Source organism: Rhopalosiphum padi, chromosome 2, assembly GCF_020882245.1.
Source record: "Rhopalosiphum padi isolate XX-2018 chromosome 2, ASM2088224v1, whole genome shotgun sequence".
Classification (NCBI taxonomy): Eukaryota; Metazoa; Arthropoda; class Insecta; order Hemiptera; family Aphididae; genus Rhopalosiphum; species Rhopalosiphum padi.
The window spans coordinates 46,506,721-46,525,110 of record NC_083598.1 but is presented as its reverse complement, the minus strand read 5'-3'; the positions used below and the strand labels follow the sequence as shown (position 1 = coordinate 46,525,110).

The 18,390-nt window shown below is 33.8% G+C and overlaps 3 protein-coding genes across 3 annotated transcripts; 1 reads left to right on the top strand and 2 right to left on the bottom strand.

Annotated features, from left to right (window-relative positions):
- Nucleotides 1–5,553, bottom strand: LOC132922512 (putative uncharacterized protein DDB_G0271606). The gene is made up of 5 exons (XM_060986076.1): nt 5,467–5,553; nt 5,148–5,389; nt 4,839–4,982; nt 4,516–4,688; nt 1–1,440 (listed from the first exon to the last, which is right to left on the bottom strand). The coding sequence occupies exons 2-5, from the start codon at nt 5,172–5,174 to the stop codon at nt 231–233; spliced, it is 1,554 nt and encodes a 517-aa protein (XP_060842059.1). The 5' UTR covers nt 5,175–5,389; nt 5,467–5,553; the 3' UTR covers nt 1–230.
- A 5,069-nt stretch (nt 5,554–10,622) lies between these two features.
- LOC132922383 (uncharacterized) lies at nt 10,623–13,947 on the top strand. Its single transcript, XM_060985868.1, has 2 exons — nt 10,623–11,281; nt 12,535–13,947. Exons 1-2 carry the CDS (start codon nt 10,771–10,773, stop codon nt 13,212–13,214), a joined length of 1,191 nt encoding a protein of 396 aa, XP_060841851.1. The 5' UTR covers nt 10,623–10,770; the 3' UTR covers nt 13,215–13,947.
- LOC132922384 (dehydrogenase/reductase SDR family member 11-like) lies at nt 13,938–18,167 on the bottom strand. The gene is made up of 6 exons (XM_060985869.1): nt 17,879–18,167; nt 17,117–17,288; nt 16,537–16,666; nt 15,952–16,081; nt 15,585–15,719; nt 13,938–14,245 (listed from the first exon to the last, which is right to left on the bottom strand). The coding sequence occupies exons 1-6, from the start codon at nt 18,008–18,010 to the stop codon at nt 14,171–14,173; spliced, it is 774 nt and encodes a 257-aa protein (XP_060841852.1). The 5' UTR covers nt 18,011–18,167; the 3' UTR covers nt 13,938–14,170.
- Between the last annotated feature and the right edge of the window lie 223 nt (nt 18,168–18,390).

Sequence of the window (18,390 nt, the reverse complement as noted above, 5' to 3'; positions counted from 1 at the left end):
TTATTAAAAAAAAATGTTAATTTATATTCATCAAATACATGTAGGTTTTTACTTATATTACATATTTTGTAACAATTCGTTTGTACACATACAACGGTGATATTCATACGAATCAGAACAGAACGGTCAATGTAAAAAAAAAAATCAAACTTAAACTAAACACGCTTTTATTGCTGTCGAAACAACGATATTATACGTAATATATATGTGTACATTAAATGAAAACGTCCTTAAAATCGTAAACGCTTTCTTCCGAAATGGAAAACGCTATCGGATGGCGGCAACACGAAGACCGGGAATATCTGCGATTCGGCCGCCTGCAGTTGCAACTGTTGCCGGTACTGTTCCGCCGTGGTGGCCGGATTCGGCTGGTGGAAGAATTGCATGGGTACCGTCGCGTGGTGCTGTTGTACGTTGCCTCTGATCTGCAGCTGCGACGGATGCGCCGGTATGTTGACCTGTTGCGGGTACTGCTGCTGCATGACGGACTGCTGGTACGGGACTTTTTGCTGCTGTTGCTGTTGCTGTTGCTGCTGTAGCTGTTGCTGTTGCTGCTGCTGAATGTATTGAGGCGGCAGGGTTTGCTGCGACACCACTCTGGCCTGTTGCGGCTGATATTGGACGGCCTGCTGCTGGTGCGGCGTCAACTGTTGCTGCAGCAGGTGCGCCGGCGGCTGTATCCTTACCGGTTGCTGTTGGTATTGTTGCACTTGACTGGGGTTGAGCAACTGCTGTTGGCCCTGTGGCAACCTCAACTGCTGTTGGTGCGCCTGCGTGGGTTGATACTGCAGGTAGTGCTGTTGTTGTGGATAGTTGGACGGCGGCACCTGCTGCTGCTGCTGCTGCGGTTGTTGTAGTTGTATCATGATGGGCCCCCTGTCAGGCGTGATGGGCAAGGGCTGTTGACCGGGCAGCAGTGGCAGCGGGGAGTTATCGGCCAGAGCGGGCAGGGGCGGCACGTTTAGCACGTAGTGCGACGGCTGCTGGGCCGGCACGGTGCCCTGTTGCAGGTTATACGGGACGACGGGCGGTAGGGGTCCGGCGGTCTGGACCAGTTGATGTGGCGCTGGTTGCTGCTGTTGCTGCTGGCCAGGAGGAGCGACCCGGTACTCGGCGTAGGACGATTGCAGCTTGTCCTTGAGCTGGTCGCCGACGAACGGCTGATTGGTTTCCTGGTAGCCCGGCGATTCTTCCGGCCGGAACGCGGCCGGATCTATGTTGGTCCTCTGCTGGTGATACGCGTGCGCCGTGTCCACCCGTTGGCCGGCCGCGGCCGCGGTGCTAGGCGTTGGCCGGTGATACTTGTCATGTAACGGCGACTTGTGTTGTTGCGACTTCACGGCCGTTTGTATGATCTGCGAAGTGACCCGCTGCACGGGGTCCAGACTAGATCCTTCGGCCACGTACTGATCGACACCGCCATTGTCCTTGACGTAAGTCCTGTGACAAAATCAGAAATAAATATACTATATGTTCAGGAATTAGCAGGATTGAGCACAAAATATAAAAATTATATTAATTATATTAATTATAAATGACAACAAATTACAGCCCTATCAGTTTTTTCAAAAAATAAAAGCTTTGAAGGAGTTACAACTATAAGCAGTAAATCGCAAATGATGAATTGGATTTTCCTATTTTGTAGATGGCAGCTATATACTGAGAAAAATAAAAATACTATATAGAAGCAATACAACAATAAAAACAATTTGGCGGGAGCATGTGTGTGATTAGCATTATTACACCCAGTTTTGAAACTAATATCCTCATACTTTTGCCATTTTTAGTTAATTTATTCTTATTTTATGTTAATACAAATCAATATACGTATGCGGTACAAACATATTATTGAATATTATTTAGATATAATTATTGTATGGAGGAATGTGGAGAGCGAAATCGCTCTATGATTAAATGAAAAAAGGGATCTTACACTCAGTTATTTCATTGAAATACAAACAATTGAATTCTTCGCAAAAGTATCTTACTGAAGTATGACGTATTTTATTAAGGATAGTAAATAGAACGCTACATCCAACGCTAGTGTAGTTTAAACAAATAAAATACATAGACTTTTAGTTCAGGTACTCACTACTCATCTCGAGGTTTATAAATTTATTGGTCAATAAGTAACTCAAGGATCTAACACATTTGTTTAGTTAATAATTGTTGACAAAAATAATGGAAAAAATAAAAACAAAAATCAATAATCATAATGTATTAGTAAATCACATGTAAATGAATAATAAATATCTTACAATTATAATTTAAACGAATTCTAAAATGCCATTACTTACAATTATTTGAAATTTGAATTTTTATAATCATAGTTTTTATGTATTACTTTTATTATTTTTAAATTATAAAGGTTATCGTATTTTAAAATTTTTAATAATATATAAAAATTAATTACATTTATTATAACTAGTTATACATATATAATTACATGTATTTAAATTACAGTTCTTAAAGAAAACTATAACATAGAACTTTATTTTTCTAAATGTTGAATTTTAAAAATAATAGTTGACATTTCTTTCTAAACCTTGCTTAATTACATTAGTCGTTAATCGTTTTATAAATAAGTAGCTATTATGATGATCTATGCCAAGGATGGGCTACTGGCGGCCTACGTACCATTTTTAACTGACCCGGTGGTCAGTGCTACATTTCAAATCACCTTATAAAAATATAAAATATTAGAATATTTTGTATTTTATTTTATTATATTTATAAAGCCGACATCATTTTTATCGTAAAACGTTGATCTGAATTCTTATTTAGTATTGAACTATAAATGTCAATTGTACATTTTATTGACCATTATTCTGTTTCTGCTTTCTATGTTCTCTGGATTGCTATATTTTCACTTTCAAAAAATTGACCCTCTAGTAGCATTGAGTTGCCCATCCCTAATTTATGTGCATGCCGAAATTTAGTAAAAAAAAAAATTGTTTTAGTTAAAAAAAAGTGTGTGATATTACACATCGCAAATAAACAAATAATCAACCGTTTAAGATTATTCTTTTGTGACGGCGATCGACACAAATATTTTTTTTTCGAAGTATGGAAAAATTGCCGTTTTTTCGTAAGGGATTTGATGTACCGATCGTTTCAGTTTTTCACGATTGAAATATACAATGTAATCAGTTCGATATGTAATAATTTATGCAAGGATAAGTGATCGCACGTTTCAATTCCAAGGTTTAAACCAGAAATATAACTAAAGAATAGGTAGTACATTAGTGTTGTAGATTTGTTACATGTTTTGAAATTTTTAACTTGGGAATCCACAGAAGCACGGTTTTGCCTGCCCTCGGGAGAGCCTTGTCGTTTATTGTTTTTTTTTAATTCATCCCAGGGCCAAACACAAGAAACTCTTTTATCAATTATAATAACTTTTGAAATATTATTGAATTGAAGTTTTTGTAATTTTAATTTTTAATGAAAGAGTTATTATAGTAGTTAAATTAAAATATAAAAATTGATTATAAATAAATCATATTACATACCTATATATAGGCGCTATGATACAAAAATATAAGTTTTTTGTTGTTGTTGTTGTATGGGAGTTATTATTTTGCTTTACAGTTTATTAAGATGACGAAAACAACTAACGTCATATTTAATACACTTATACATTATACATATATCATAACATTCGATTTACAAATGAATAATATTACCTCAAATGTATTATAGCCTATAACTTATAATTTATAAGACTCATTGTGTTGATAATATTTGGCAAGGTTGTTTTCTATATTATGCGATTATTTTCATTAATAATTTATAAACAGTGAATGAAAAACAAATACTATTTTTGGTCTATTTTCCGAAAAAATCTTTGTTTTATATGCGATAGAAATATATGTTTTAATAAAAATGTAGAATAAAAAAAAATATTGTACGAAGAATAGATAAAACCAATTTGGAAAAATTATTTATGTATACACCATTTGCATATCTATTTGAAATATACGGACGCTGGCCCGAAAAAAATCAAACGAGATAACAAATATAGTATTTTTAAACAGGTACTTATACAACATCGGTAATAATAAAATAAAAATAGGACAAAACGAATTGGTGCTGCAGAGGTTTTATAGTGATTGGCCATATGCATCACCCGGAAAGAAAAACATTTTTGTTGATATATAATATTTTATACCGCAAAATAATAACTAATATTTTTAACGACTAATGATCTTTATGTATAAAGTCATATATAGATACAATGTTATTGTTTTCAATGGGTTAATACAATGTACATTGCTGATGAAATCCAACGAAAAAAATAATAAACTTGACAAAAAACAAATTTAAAATTTAAAATTTATTGACTATATTGATGTGTTTTTCCTCACGAATTCCTAAATCAAAAATTAATTTCAACAACATGTGAAACGTACAAATCCGTACTTGAAATTCGTGGGCGACATACCGACAGTTAAGCCCGATATAAGCCGTTTTAAAAGCTTTTCAAAATTACCATGACCAGTGGTATTTACTTACTTTACACCGTCTTTGTCGGCGACGTAGGACACCACTCTAATTTTACCGTCAGGTTGGACTTGCCCGTAACTTCCCACAACGCTCCCGTTGGCATGACGTTCTTCCATACGGTATTGTATGTTGTTTGTCGGCGCATTTTCCACGTCGTATCTAAATTCGTACGTGTCCGGTCCCTATAAAATTCGTCAAAAAAAAAAAAATGCGACCGTAAAAATCATTCGAAACACGAAAACTACCTAAATATATATCATATATTATATCATCGTACGTATAAGTTATTCGTTATTTCGTTGACTCGTTATTATTTTTATTATTCTACTTACTTTGTGGTTTTTTTTCGACGTGGATGCCCAATCGTTCTCCAACTGTCTCTTATCGTGGACTTTCGTGTCGTCTGCGAACGATTGCGCGATCAGCCCAACGACTGCCACCAATGCAAACACCTCAACTACCGCACCGAGTCTTGTCTGTATTATATTATATACAACACGGAATCAATTGAGCCCGATCATCAACAATAACAATTATTAATATCAAGAAAAAAACAACTACAGTGCGAGTTACATGATCGAAATATTATTATAACGCGCAATTATATAGTTATAGTATTTAACAAATATGACATTTCTCACTTGAACGTAGACGATGCGTGAAACCATTTTTTACTCTGCTGAGGCTTGACTGCTAGTGTCGCTCTGTGGTTGTGATTATGATAATTTTTTTTCTTCTAAATTCTTAGCTTACGGGTACTGCGACTATACAATTTGCACCTTATATGGACGGGTATAACGGTTTTACCGGTTTTCAAATCGCTTGCGCCGGATTCGCTGATTCGTGTTCGTATAGCGCCGTGCTAAAATAATAAATCGCATACCTGTAACATCATCACTATGTTATAATATTGATGAATCTTGATGTATTATTATAATGCCGAAAAATGTTCCGTTTTACCTTAAACCATGATTGTGTTCACCGTGCGACTAATAATCGGTGAAATGATCAGTTTTTAAGGATATTAAGACTCGTATGCAACAGACGCACGACCTTGGAAATATTTATAATATATGTATCTGTGACTAATTATCAATAAGAGACTTTTCATAGTCTTAAAAGAAAGAATTGCATATCGAATAGGAAAGAGAAACAATATATATAATATTTATTTGAAACGTAAAAACTACTACAGTCTATGCTGCAGGGGGTATATTGTACGTATATTACTGTTAAAAGTATTTAACATTTTAAAGTGAACTTGAAATAAATTAACACATGCCGAATAAACACCGTCAATGCTATAATATAATGGTCGATATAAATATTATAAATATTTTTGGTATTTATTTATGTATTTGATTAAGGGTAATGATAATAATATTACTTATACATCATAAATATTCATAGGTATACAATTCTACGATCTTACTATATACCAACTATTGAAGTATTAAATTAAATCAAAATATTACCCATGTTACACACACTTATACAACAGTGTGTTAATGGGTTTTCATAGCTAAACGATATATTTTAACCTCAAGCGTATGCAAGAAGAAAGTTGCATTCCACATAGCTTCAATAACAATTCAACATACATGCGGCGTATAGGTACTAAATAAATGGTATAAAAAAACGTAAAAAATATAATAAGGTTTCATACCTAATATAAAGGAACATACTATAATAATTTATAATAACCTATACTATATTATATTGTCGTGTAATAATATGTTATATGTAAAATATAACATATTTTTATAATACTTATATAAACAATTACTCGTCAATCAAAAACTTGAGTTATCGTCATATTATATTCGTTATAAGAATGTCATAATTTTATAAGTGATTTCAAGACTGTCAATTGCATGTTGAAAAAATCAATATCATTTTTTATACTAAAAAATGAAAAGAATAAATATAGAGTATATACTTACACTGAAATTGTAATTTTATTAACTATCGACATAATTAAATTTAATATATTTTGTTTTCAATATTATACGTAACGTTTGACGTTGACATATTATATTTATCAATTTTTTTCCTGTACTAATATTTCTATACAATTTATTATGCAAACGTGCAATAGGAATTGCATACCTAGCACTTCGTGTATGATGAACCGTGTCAATTCTGTATTTAAGATTTTGACTGTAACGAAAAATATAATAGATTATTATTTACTATACTATAGTTTTAACAAACTACCAATATTCAGAAAAACTTTTGAGCTTTACTGAAATAAATTATGCATTTGAAAAGTATAAGTATTAACAAACAAATTTTAAAAACAATTGCGCAATAGTTGCTCATGTCTAAACAACGAATAAAATTAATTTATTTTTCAAATTTAATTCAAATAAACAATAATTATTTACAGTTATATAATAAGAGACCGTAATGGTTCGTTTCAATATTTCCTCAGAGACGATAAAAATTGAAATATAATTTTATTTTAATCGATTAATAATAATTATTATACAGACATTTAGCCGAAATGACTATTATTTTGATACGAGATCGTTGAATCGTGATGCCGGTTAATAGTTTATTTGGAGCAAAAAAAATCATCCATCGTCGGCGACGATCCCGTAGTGGGAGATTACGAAACGCATCGAGTAATCTCACAGGACGAATGTCACTGCAGTTATTATTATTGTAATTACGTTCGTTACTGTCAGAACAACATAATTATCCTGCAAATGGATTGATGAAAAATACAATTAGTTATCAGAAATGATCGTCGTTCTACGCGTAAGTCAAAAAAAATCGTGTTAATATAAGGAATAAAATTGTTAATATTTATATTTCTTTAAGATCGTTGCATTGTGTTGGTTCACGTTACGACGATCATATGCCATCGAAGTCATACCTGCCTCGTACGCTTGGAGCACGTTCACAGGACCCGTGTCCGGCGAAGTACAAGAAGTCAAACCGTGGACTCCATCTAATCCGTCGGCATCTTCTTATTCAGAATTCGAAGGTGGAAACGAAGAAAGCGAGAGTTATGGACCAAATTACGTGGTAATGTAGTACTCACGACATATTTTACTTTATTTTTATATGAGTATAGAACTGGAATTGGATTATTATTTGCATTTTCCTACTTTAAATGTTTATATATAAATACATAATATTAAAAAAAAAAAAAAGGCGCGACGTGTGCACAATAAGTAGTATGACGTTAACTTTTATTTTCAAATTTTAGAATAACATAATAGAACAAATTTTATTTTCACAAAAACTTCAATTTAATATTTAATAAAATAGATAAACATTTCTTGTTTAACTTATAACTGATTAAATAAAAAATCCCATGAATAATAAAGCTGTCTACAGAGATCGCTAACTGAGGCTGAGGCAGTAAATATTTTTATTAATATTAATAATTTATTTTTATTTTAAGAATAAGGTAGGTAAACTAATTTTTACCAAAATCATATTGTCAAATCATTAACAATCATTAACATTAAATCATTAATCAAAATCATATGCATATATCATAATATTATTTTTTATTTGCTATTATCAACTTATAGCTTATACAACACTAACGTACAGTATAATGATTTAAATTGGTTTATGCGGTACATAATTATATATTTTGAAAATATCATTATCGTTCGATTACATAGTTGTAATTGGTAAGTTTCAAGTAGCTTGATATTTTTTTTTTTTAACAAAGCCACTAAAACTGTTTAAACACTTTAAAAAAGATTGTTGTTTTATATTTGAATATTCAATTGTTTAAATGTGTATAAAAAAATTGTGCCTATTTATTTCTATATTTTTAAATTTCTATAAAAAAAAAATTACAAGAACTTTTGCTTTAAGTTTTAAAATATTAGTCATCAAAATTGAAAATTGTTTGACTATTTACCTTTAAATTATAAAAGTACGATTTAACGAGTTTTATAAAAGTTTGAACTTTAAACGCTCGTAAAAAATAAATGCATCTTAAAACATTTAAACTCTAATGAAGATAAACTTAAGAGAAAATTGGCATCGAACCTAAAACTCTCAAGCCTCAGCTATCAAAATAAAAATTGTCATCAAATGTCTATAAAAAAAGTGTGATTATGTATTTTAAATAGTTTTTAATTGGTATAAAGAAAACTTATAAATAACGTTATATTAGATCCCCAAGTATCAACTGAATCTAATTTTCTACAAAATACCATTCCTTAAAGTTGAAAATCATTTATAATGCTCCTAAAGGTGACTTAAGGCACATAAAACAAAATACACCTCATTATAAACAAATACATTCAGTGCCCCGTTTAAAATAAAATAAAAAATATAAACTTAGATAACTTCTTATATAATGTATTATGATCTGCAATCACATAACAAAAATTGATTACAAACAGTACCAAGAAATAGTAACCTTGTTTTATTATTAAACTAGTTGAAGATCGAAATCCTGAGTATAAATCAAAATTAATGAACTAATAAATTATTTTTTATAAAATATGTATTTATATGGAATAGCTGCAATAACATATTTAAAATTTATTTTTTAAACATCATAAATTTAAAATCATGTATGTTGTACTTATTTGAAATGTTAACATTAAATACATTTAAAATTATTTCAATATACTTCATTACACTATTACACTAAGTCATTGATCTTAACCAACCTAATCAATAAAAAGTTATCGACATCAATATATAAAGTTCTTCCGTAATCTCATCGACAGTTCTACCAAAGCATTTTCTATAATTTCCCTCGTCAACTTTCGAGTTCCTCTATATCTTATCTGCTCTACCGACCCTTTTTATATTCCTTTATTATTTATTTACTTTAATAATTATAGTTTGAAAAATCTAATTCATCGCATGATGCACGTCGCTAATATTTACCCTATCTCTTTTACCTTCATCTTCCGTTTCACTTCTGCTGACTTGTCGCTTGAATGTTTTATTTACTTACATATGACTGTATTTTGAGCCAAGCTTGTATTCAATAAAATAATTCAAAAAGCTATTTTTCAAATTGGTTTTTGTAGTTCCAAGAATACTTTTGATGCTTCTAAAAGACTTAGAACAGAATAATTCCAAGAGGTAACATCTGACCCACATATCATCAATCCCTTGTATAGAACGCCCTTGGTAACCCATAGTTTAAGTACCTATATGTATTCACATGTATCAAATAATAATTATGTATATTATACAGAAATAGAAAAATAAAAATAAATAAATATCTTTTATTGATTTTCTATCAGTCTGCATGTGACGATATCTATAGCGAGATTTGAAAATATTAAGTATAATCAACGCCATGTTTTTAAAATACTTGTGCGGTATTTTTTAGTGATAAACATTTTTTCCTAAATAAGAACCACCTTTTTTTACTGTATGTTTTTAATCAGATATTATTTTTTTAAATGTTCATGTATTAAACATTAAACAAGTAATTTATGAGTTCTTTAACAAATTTTTATAAAAAAAAAAATAAAACACTGCTTAGATATGGACAAAAAAATTGAAAAATATTAAGTATGCTGTCTTTTAAGTATACAAAAATCATTATTTGAATAAATTTGTCATTAAAAAAAAAAATAGGTGTGAGCATGCTCAGTGAATCGCCTTATTGTTTGCAGATACCATACAACCCATTAGCACCTGAAATGATTTTCGCAAACCGTTTGCACCCTAAATAACAGCACACACGCGCACTATTTAAAACAGGGGAATGTCGGGCAGTACCTATTGCAATTTATAGAGTACCTAACTGTAGGTACGTATATACGTATAAAATATTATTATATAATCAATTAAAACCAAGATGCAACAATGTGTACGGCGTGTAAAAAGACAAAAATTTAAATAGAAATAAAAATTCCGTTTATGTTTAGGGGAATAGAGTATATCGATGTATGCTCGATTAATTAATTGTTATAAATAAATGTTTTTATTGGTATTATATTGATATTCACAATTTAATAGTAAATAATACGTAGGATTAATAATATCGAGTAGTACCTACATTATATTTTAATATTAACTTTTTACAAATTCTTCGACGACTACTGGGACAACGCGTCGTATGTTTAATCGATGAATTCTGGCTATAAATCAGGACGTAATGTTTGCGATTTATTAATCTAATACCTATATTATGCTTGTATACCGCAGGCGAAACCGCACTACTCGTTCGCGTACGGCGTGGAAAATCCGAACACCGGCGACAGCCACGGTCACTCCGAGACGCGGGACGGTTCGCACGTGACCGGCGAATATTCCGTAATGGAACCGGACGGCGTGCTCAGACGTGTGCTGTACACGGCCGACCCCAAAAACGGTTTCCGAGCGTCCGTCCGGTACGTCCGACCCGACGGCGAGGAGTCGTCCAACCGCGACCACGGTTTCCTCAGCGGCGGACCAGACCGGTCACCCGGGCCGCCCCCGCACCAGCAGCAGCAACAGCAACAGCAGTCCGAGTACGAGTCTGACGGCGGCGGCGACGACGACGAACCGCGTCCGTTTTCGCTGCAATCGCAATCGCTGAATCTGCCGTCCGAGTACGAGTCGGAAGCTGACGAAGAATCGTTCGCGCCGCCGCTGCCACGACCACAACCGCTGTCGTTGAACTTTGGTTTCGACAAGTACAACGACGTCAACCACAACAGCAACGTCGGGGACGACGACGACAGCGACGACTACGGCGGCGGAGGCGGTGGCGGTGGCGGCCGCCCGTCCGCGTTCAAGTTCCCGTCGCCGTCCAGTTCGTTCTTCAAAGCTTCCGACGCGGTTAATGGTGCGTCGACGAAAACTGGCCCAATATTTAAATTGGCAGACTGAATTTTTCGTTTTTTCACTATCGTTATTCTATATTATGTCATTATTTCAGGGGACAGACACGCTTCTAGAGGGTCAGAGTACGCCCTGCGCCCGCGATTGTTGTGTGCGATATGATTGGCGTGTATATACTAAAATATTGTGATGTTATTATAGAGTTAGGATTTTATGGGTCTATAAATAAATCACGAGAACAACAGCATAGTAGGTACTCAAAAACAAAAAAACAATCAAAAAAAATAAACAATCTTTTGAGCTATTTATAATACGACCATTACAAGTTTGTAGTTTCGAGATAAAACATTCAAAATTAACTTGGAACACATTTTTCATAAAAAGTTTTTAAAAACAAAAATAAGCCCAATGACTTATAAGTAAAAAAAAAACATTACTACAATAGCGAAATACAATTCTGAGTAAATTATTCCGCACGGTATGAATCTACAAAATGGGAACTCTAAATGTTTTTCTTGTTAATCTTTTACCGTTGCAGAATGCAGATTATATTGATTTTCTGCTGAACTGTCTAGAGCAATAATTGGGTGAAAAACGCGCTCTAAAAAATATGATACTGCGTAACCGCTTATCGTATAAATTAACGGCGTGGTAAAAAAGTACAATTTTGACCTGCAAAATAAGTTCGTCGGTGGTAGCGATTAGATAAATGTACGCGAACGTGTATTACAAAAAAGTGCACCGGTTATGATATAACGTACAAATAATAAAAAAAAAAAAGACGGACTGATTTCGGCAGAATTTTATTATTCAATGTAGCCCAAGATTATATAATTCTTATCCGAGCTTACGAACCGTTACGAACGTTTATTTTCTTTCTATATACAGAAGATGTTATTTACGACGATTATTGTTGTGATTACTTCGTCGACCGTTTAAAACACGCTTTTATGCAATGTCGGCTTGTCCGTTCACCGTGAAATCCCGCTGCCGATCGCAAACCTAGTCGGAAAAAGGATCGATTCGGTGCAAATATTCTGCAGCGGACGATGACGACGATGAGCACTGACAATGATCGTGGGCACTAGGCGACCTAAACCGTTTTATCCTCTATCGTCACCTCCCTTCCGCCTCCCCCCCCAAAAAAAAAAACCGAACAAATACAAACAAAATTATCAAAATAAAATCCATAATATGTCGCAAACGCCACTTAATAATCGGTTTTTTTTTTGTTTTTGTTTTTATATTGTCTTGCAGATTCGGGCGATTACGGAGAAAGCGATAACAAGTTCAATAACTATCATTGGCCGGGCACGCTGGGCTCGGTGCAGGCGCCGTCGTCGCCTTCGCCGTTCGGTTTGCCGTCGTCTCCGTCCCCGTCGTTCGGCGGCCCGGTGGCCGCTTCGCCGACCACGCCGTTCGTCGGCTTTGCCAAGCGGACGGAACCGCTGCCCTGCCGGCCGCAGCCGTTGCCCAGCCGCTCGCCACTGTCGTCGGATATCGTCAGCTATCAGACGGGCCACTCGAACAGTCTGCCACTGTTCGTCAAATCGTCGGACGACCACGACCTAGAGCAGCTCCGGTCGCTGGACGAGAAAATCGGCAGCGCCGACGACGATGACGACGACCACGACGACATCGAAAACTACGAATCGGACGACAGCGACACGGACACCGCGCGCGTGGCGGCCGACATCGTCCGTCTGTCGCCGTCCGCCAAATCGGCACCGTCGGTCTTGCCGTCCGATCAGACGTCGACGTCTCGGCCGCATTCCCTGACGGCCTCGGCCTCGGCCACTGCCAGACCGCCTGCGGTCGTCGTGCCGCCGCCGTCGTTCCGGCTGCCGCCGACGTCCATCGACGTCCTCGCGATAGACCTGTCGCCGTCGCCGACCATGACACCCATCCAGCCGACCATAATCGACATCGACGTCTGACCCGCCGCGATATAATGTAATTCCACCCACACACCCACTATTAATTAACTATACGGCCGTAGTGCTAATAAAATATCGAACTACACAAATACTGCAAACCGCATTGACGTCGGTTATCCCCGTCATAAATCGTTTCCGGAAATCGATGTCAGCATCATTTACGTCACCCTTAAGAATAACTTAATCGATATTTATTATTTTATTAGCCCTCGATGCATTTCCTACAATAATATTCAAAAGGTTTATGTGTTTGCATCGATTATACAGCTCGGGACCTACATGTTATGGCGCATATATAGCGCACTATTAGAACTGCATTTCCAAAAATATTTCAATACGATTTGATGTTTTCGCATCATAACGGTCACGTTCAGTAATGATTTATGTATATTTCACGATGGTGCTAAACTTTTGTATCTCGCGACATTTTTAATCCGTCAAAAACGTAGTCTTGACTTTTATACTGCTTTGCAAATTTAATTCGACATTCGTTTCACAATGATCGACGATCAGTGTCGTTTATATTTTTATACTAAATTCCGTTAACGGTCACTAAAGATTCGACGAATCAACAGCGAGCTAACGGCCCGTAAATGGTTCATCGATTTGAACGCAACCCGCGTGCGGCATAATGAATATTATTATATGAATTGTTATACAAATAGGTATTACTTCATTTTGAGAATGTAATTCTTCACAGGATAATCAGCATAAATAAATCGCTTATTGTGTATATACTTTATATATTTGAATTAACACTCGTGATAATTACCTAGAGGCTAGACGGCCACAACATATTTTATTAAATTAATTCTAAACTCGGTTTTATGCTAATTGACTTCTGGTAAACATTATTCAACCGACATAATATTATATTATATATATATATACTCTGACGCGTCCGTCAAATTCGTTTATATTTTTTGTATAAAAACATATATCACGTCAAGTAGATATTAATTTATGATTATGTTGGGCGGAGGATACGCTTGTAAGGTTTCACCCACAGACAGCACGGTCAGCTCGCCCATCTGAAACATATGATAAACAAGGCAATTATTATAGATCTTTCAGCCAGTCGGTTCCTATATCCGACGGAAATATTGTACATAATAATATATACTATTATAATTATTTTGCCGAATCGCCGTTCGTAGATGACACGTTGTGGTGTTAGTTAAAAAAAAACAAAGTAGCGATACTAAGGATGATTAATTATTTTTATCGTTTAAAATTACTATAAAAATAAAATATCAAAGCGTTGTTCATAAAACGATACCTAATAGAGTTGTGGTAATCCAAGTTGCAAGGGTTTTAGTAAATTCTCACGCGAAACACAGCAAGTGAGGGAACCATATAAGCAAGTCCCACACGATCAAAAATACACCAATATAGGTTTTTCTATACACGGCGGTAAAATTAACACATTACTTTCTGTACTGTACAAATGTACCTACTTAATTATCTACAAACGAATGCCCCTAATATCTAAACTGAGTTGTTGGTCTTCAGTCTAAATAAAGGAAATTTGAATTCGTTATGATTTTTTCGTGTATTTTTACCCGCTTTATCTCGTGTGGAAAATTACACTTGTCGCTCTGGAAACGGGACGCTTGTGGTTATATTTTCATCGTTTTCGCTGTTTTCTCAGAAGAATTAACGTGTAAGCTTCTCGGAAAATTTAAAAAAATTTCAGTTTTAGTATCATCAACTCGATCAACAATATAAATAGATACTGCGGCGTTGTAGAATATTGAAGTTGTAATTTCGCAGACCTTCTGTGCAGTCTAAAAGATCGTCTGTATAATACCTAGGTGGTAACTAATTGTTTCCGAAACAAAAATAATGCGTGAAAAAACTATTAGCTTCCTAAATACTTTTTTAAATATTTTATAAGTGGCGTTATTGTATCATTCATATTTTTATAAGTATAACTTTTTCAGCGTTGATGAATGAAAAATTTATATAAAATTATTTTTATACATTTAAAAATGCATTTTACGAATAAGTCTGTAATTATTGTAATTATAATATTAATTGTATTATTTTTTAATTATTATGTATTCGTTTTGTAATTAAATTCACCTATAGTACTATAATAATAAATGTTATAATACTACAGTTTAAACCGTGAAAGACACTTTTAAACAGTAAAATAGTAGACATACTCTAATAGCGGACAACTTTTTGAGAACAAACTACAAACTTTCTACCAAAAAATTGAATTTTTTGAATAGTAGACAAAATTTCAGTAACCGAGTGTCTACTGTCTAGTATTTAGTGGTTTCATAATATATTTTGTATACTTATATAAGCATTTAGTTAGTCTATTTAACTGTGTTAAAGTTATTTATTTTAAATTTTAGTTACCACAACATCAGACGGCTGAATTAATGCTACGATCACCATAGACGCTACTCTTTCGGGCTTCATCGACAAAATAGATTTTTTATTTTCTCCGACACTTCCGACGCCTTCATTGTTTATTTTTCCAAGATTGAGACTCTATACGAACAAATAAAATAAGAATTATTTTATCATTCAGGCACCGACGAAATAATTATTAAAAGCCTAACATTTTAATACGCCATACCCAATAGATACGTATTACACCAAAATCATTTATTTATTAATTATTATTAATTTTTAAATTGTATTACACATTTAAACTCTATGCCCACTTAAAGAAATTGTAAAAACATAGCGTTTAGCCACATTTATTGTTCTTGAGACTTACAGTTACTTTGATTTTAGATCCACTGTGAACGATTTCGTGTCTAAGGCCTTCGGTTAAATACCAAAGTGCAGTTTTCGACGAATTGTACACTTTTTCTCCAGGAGATGGTAGCATTGTGTAACCAGCGGTGCTAAAAATAAAACCAATCACATTAGTGATGATCCTCCTCTTTTTAGTTTTACATAGCTGCACTGAATGATAACAGAGAAATCATTAAGAGTAGATAAACTATAAAAAAAACTCTAGAAATATTACCTTATGTAATTAAATTATTATAATATACATTATACTACTTATATTGATTATTGATTGTAATTTGTGTTATTTATATAGTCGAAATATGTAATATTTATTCTTAAATTATAAAATTGAAGCATTTTTAAATGCTTGCACTACCTATCACAATTTTTTTTTTTTTTGTATAAATTATTAATCTCAAATAGAAGTATAAAAATAATAGAAAATACCTATATGATCAATACATCTTAAAAACAATACAATTACATAACATCATATATTTGGATTAGACGTTGTCAAATAATAGTGTTATGCTTATTTTCAATTTATAGGGTAAAGGTACTCAACCTGTTTATATTTATAATGTGTCCATCTGTAATATCGTATTTCTGCATCGATTTATACGATTCCCTACAACATATTGTTACTGCGATGACGTTGAGATTGAACAAATATTTCCAGTCATTCGTTTCGCCATCTGAAACACGAACATAATTTTTTCGTCTCGAATTATATTTCATTCAAATGATATTTCAACCCACTAACCCACCAAAAACCAGAGTATTTTTAATTTATTAGTACTTTTATACCATTTCTAGTCAGCCATTAATATTGAGTCTATATAATATATAGTATAATATACTATATAATTTCATTAATATGATAATATGTGATAAGTAAATAAAGTAAAAACTTGCAATATATTTGTTATTCTATTTACCACTATCGTAGTATCGTCTATCGTATAAAATTTAACGCATCAAAAATAAATCTCACATACGGTTCATGAATGTCAATCTATATCTGCCACACGCGATTCGTATGCGCACAGAAATTCTCTCTGGCCCACCCCTTCCGAAAAGGTTTGGAATAAATCTGACGCACCGTCTGAACTACAGACTACAGTATATATTTTAATAATACGCACCTAAAATGTTGCTTTTAATCGATGTGCCGACGTTATTGATCGTAACCGACACTCCTTGGCCGATGGTGGTTTCGATCCACTTGAACACATTTACTATTTCCGATTCACGAGTAAAATCACATTGAACCGGATAGATTTTAGCCACTGCGGACTGCAGCTCGTCGGAAAGTTTCTGTGCACGGATTCAAGACCATTATTAATATTTCATTATCCTCGTTGTCCAATATTATAAAAAGTTGCTAACGTTTAAGCACTTATTAATAGTTGATACAATATGCAATTTTCAAATTCAAAGTATATCAGATGCCTGATAATACTAACATTTGATTTCATAGACAATTTTATAAAAAATTTCACTTTTAAACCAGAACAGTTGACAATCAGCATAATTATTACTCGCTGGTTTAGAAATATTTAGTATCTTCTATACTAAGAAATGATGAATATAGTTCCGAGATGACAAAAAAAAAGAAAGAAAAGAATTTAATGTTTTTCAAAGTTTTTAGGTGTACCTATATGTAACAGAGAAATACTTGTAAATAATATGGAATAAACCCTATAGGCTGCGCGACGATCTAAATAATTTGTAGAAAGCCAATAGAAGAAACGGTGAGTGGGGTGACCTATACCTAACGGTTTAGCCAAACCCTAAGTCCTTATAGATGGGTACCAATCAACCAATCAATAGTTTAACAATGTTTATTTATGTATCATGTTCTATATAATATGACTATGGAGAAACGTCGTTATAGTAATAAATACTTGTATTGAGATGATTTCCCGATCCACAGCGACGATTTTCAATGGGTATTTGGACAGTTCGGCCACGATTGACCGTCCGGTCCCTGAACTAGCTCCAGTCACCAAGACGACTCTGTCCGTCCAACGGTCCATTTCTTTAGTCGCGAATAAAAACTGTCGAGTATATTATTTACTTCGAAATAAATCACAAAAGTAGTGTATTGCAAGTGCTACGTTAATGCAGCACACACAAACGATCTGAATGACAGTATTTCGTCAGAGCTGACAGATTCATACTGACCTTTCGATTGTATAACATAACGTCTTAATTGCGTAATTATTATTGAACGGCATTACATACGATCGGTTACCATATATTATTATATGAGTTGAATACATTTTTTTTATTCGAGCTGAGTATTCTAATCTGCAGCTGTGTTAAAATATGACGGATGGTTATCCATAACGTACTATTGAAAAAATACCGACTTCTCAGGATAAGCGATTTTATGCATCTTTCTTAAAAAAAAAAT

Bases quoted from the DNA above. Each gene is read 5' to 3' on its own strand.
- LOC132922383 (XM_060985868.1), top strand. From the start codon at position 10,771: ATGGAACCGGACGGCGTGCTCAGACGTGTGCTGTACACGGCCGACCCC. The intron at 11,282-12,534 runs GTGCGTCGACGA...ATTGTCTTGCAG, and splicing joins AGCTTCCGACGCGGTTAATG to ATTCGGGCGATTACGGAGAA.
- LOC132922512 (XM_060986076.1), bottom strand. From the start codon at position 5,174: ATGGTTTCACGCATCGTCTACGTTCAA. The intron at 4,983-5,147 runs GTGAGAAATGTC...AATATAATACAG, and splicing joins CACGCATCGTCTACGTTCAA to ACAAGACTCGGTGCGGTAGT. The intron at 1,441-4,515 runs GTAAGTAAATAC...ATTTTGTCACAG, and splicing joins GCCGACAAAGACGGTGTAAA to GACTTACGTCAAGGACAATG.
- LOC132922384 (XM_060985869.1), bottom strand. From the start codon at position 18,010: ATGGACCGTTGGACGGACAGAGTCGTCTTGGTGACTGGAGCTAGTTCA. The intron at 16,667-17,116 runs GTGCGTATTATT...TTCGTGTTTCAG, and splicing joins GATTAAAAGCAACATTTTAG to ATGGCGAAACGAATGACTGG. The intron at 16,082-16,536 runs GTTGAGTACCTT...TTTTATTTTTAG, and splicing joins CACATTATAAATATAAACAG to CACCGCTGGTTACACAATGC.